Consider the following 1,866-nt stretch of genomic DNA (forward strand, 5'->3'; position numbering starts at 1 on the left):
TAGAAATCGCGACCGTGAGAGGCAGCACCGCAGTAATAGCAGCAGCTGCTAGAGGTCATACTGATACGGTCACAGCGTTATTAGGTGCAGGCGCTAACATAGAACACGCGAACGTGGATGGCGAAACCGCAGTAATACGAGCAGCTAGTAGAGGTCATACAAATACGGTCACAGCGTTGTTAGGTGAAGGCGCTAACATAGAACACGCGAGTGTGAAAGGCTTTAAAGACAGGTCCGCATTACTAGCAGCAGCTGTTAACGGTCATACGGATACGGTCACCGCGTTATTAGGTGCAGGCGCTAACATAGAACACGTGGACGGTCATGGCGACACAGCAGTATTAGCAGCAGCTCGTTACGGTTATACGGCTATGTTCACAGCGTTATTAGGTGCAGGCGCTAACATACATTACGTGAACGGTTATGGCAGGACCGCAGCAATAGAAGCAGCTGCTAGAGGGCATACAGATATTGTCACAGCGTTATTAGGTGCGGGCGCTAACATAGAACACGTGGACCGTGATGGCAACACAGCAGTAATGAAAGCAGCTGGTTGCGGTCATACGGCTATTGTCACAGCGTTATTAGGTGCGGGCGCTAACATAGATCACGCGAACAATTATGGCTGGACCGCAGTAACCTCAGCAGCTGTTGAGGGTCATACAGATATGGTCACAGCATTATTAGGTGCGGGCGCTAACATAGAACCCGCGGATAATGATGGCGACAGAGCAGTAATGGGAGCGGCTGCTAAGGGTCATACGGCTATAGTCACAGCGTTATTAGGTGCGGGCGCTAACACAGAATACGTGTGCAATGATGGCGACACAGCAGTAATAGCAGCAGCTCGTTACGGTCATACGGCTATTGTCACAGCGTTATTAGGTGCAGGTGCTAACATAGAACACGCGAACGTGATTTGCGAAACCCCAGTAACGCTGGCAGCTTCTTTCGGTCATACAGAAACGGTCACAGTGTTATTATGTGCGGGCCCTAATTTAGAACACGCAAACCTGAATGGCAGCACTGCAGTAATGCAAGCAGCTGGTAACGGGCATACGGATACGGTCACAGCGTTATTAGATGCGGGCGCTAACATAGAACACGCGGACGTGAATGGCATGACGGCGTTGATGCATGCTGCCAGTAGCGGTCATACATCGTGTGTCATGAAGCTACTAGCAGCAGGAGCGAGTGCGGAGGAGAGTCGCAGTAACAATGGCAGGACGGTGTTGGTGTGGGCTGCCGACGGCGGTCACGCAAGCATTGTGACGGAATTATTGAATAAAATAAAGGCGTGGCATCCTGAGGACGTGCAAACAGCGTACCAGGCGGCCGTAGATCGCGCCCTTGAGATCACTATCAACGACGGCTATAGAGAATCCGCCGGCGCTATACTGGAGCACCAATACTTTGTCAGTGAGCTGCCCAACCATTGTTATTGTGACAGAGAACGTAAGATATCGCGCTGTAATGGCAGTGGTGTGACGTCACTGTCTGATATATGGGATACGCCAGGCTTGGGAAGATTAGAGCATCAGGGGGAATGCGATCAAATTCGGGACGCCGTGCTAGAACTGATGAAGCAAGTCTGCAAGGAGATGAAAGTCTTAGACAGCGACTTCTCCTGCACGCCCATTCTGGTAGGCAGCACGGCCAACCGCACAAAAGCTGGTCTGCCGGACGAATACGACTTCCTATTCGAAATCGATGGATATCGATACCATAAAATTATTACCTCAAGATATAATAGAGCTGGCTTTGTAACAATTTGCGAGGAAAAATCAGAGGAGTATATTTTGGTGAATCTAAAGGAAGAATTTGTTAATCTATTGTGCCGGGCTTTATCGAAAGTCATGAAAAACG

The 1,866-nt window shown here is 49.8% G+C and overlaps 1 protein-coding gene across 1 annotated transcript; it reads left to right on the plus strand.

Moving 5' to 3' along the window:
* Nucleotides 1-355: 355 nt before the first annotated feature.
* On the plus strand, nt 356-1,385 carry LOC106815541 (ankyrin repeat domain-containing protein 50-like; the record flags this gene model as incomplete). Its single annotated transcript, XM_014820008.1, has 1 exon — nt 356-1,385. A coding segment is annotated over exon 1 (1,014 nt), but the record flags the coding sequence as incomplete, so codon positions are not given.
* Between the last annotated feature and the right edge of the window lie 481 nt (nt 1,386-1,866).

Source organism: Priapulus caudatus, unplaced genomic scaffold (assembly GCF_000485595.1).
Source record: "Priapulus caudatus unplaced genomic scaffold, Priapulus_caudatus-5.0.1 Scaffold1142, whole genome shotgun sequence".
NCBI lineage: Eukaryota > Metazoa > Priapulida > Priapulimorpha > Priapulimorphida > Priapulidae > Priapulus > Priapulus caudatus.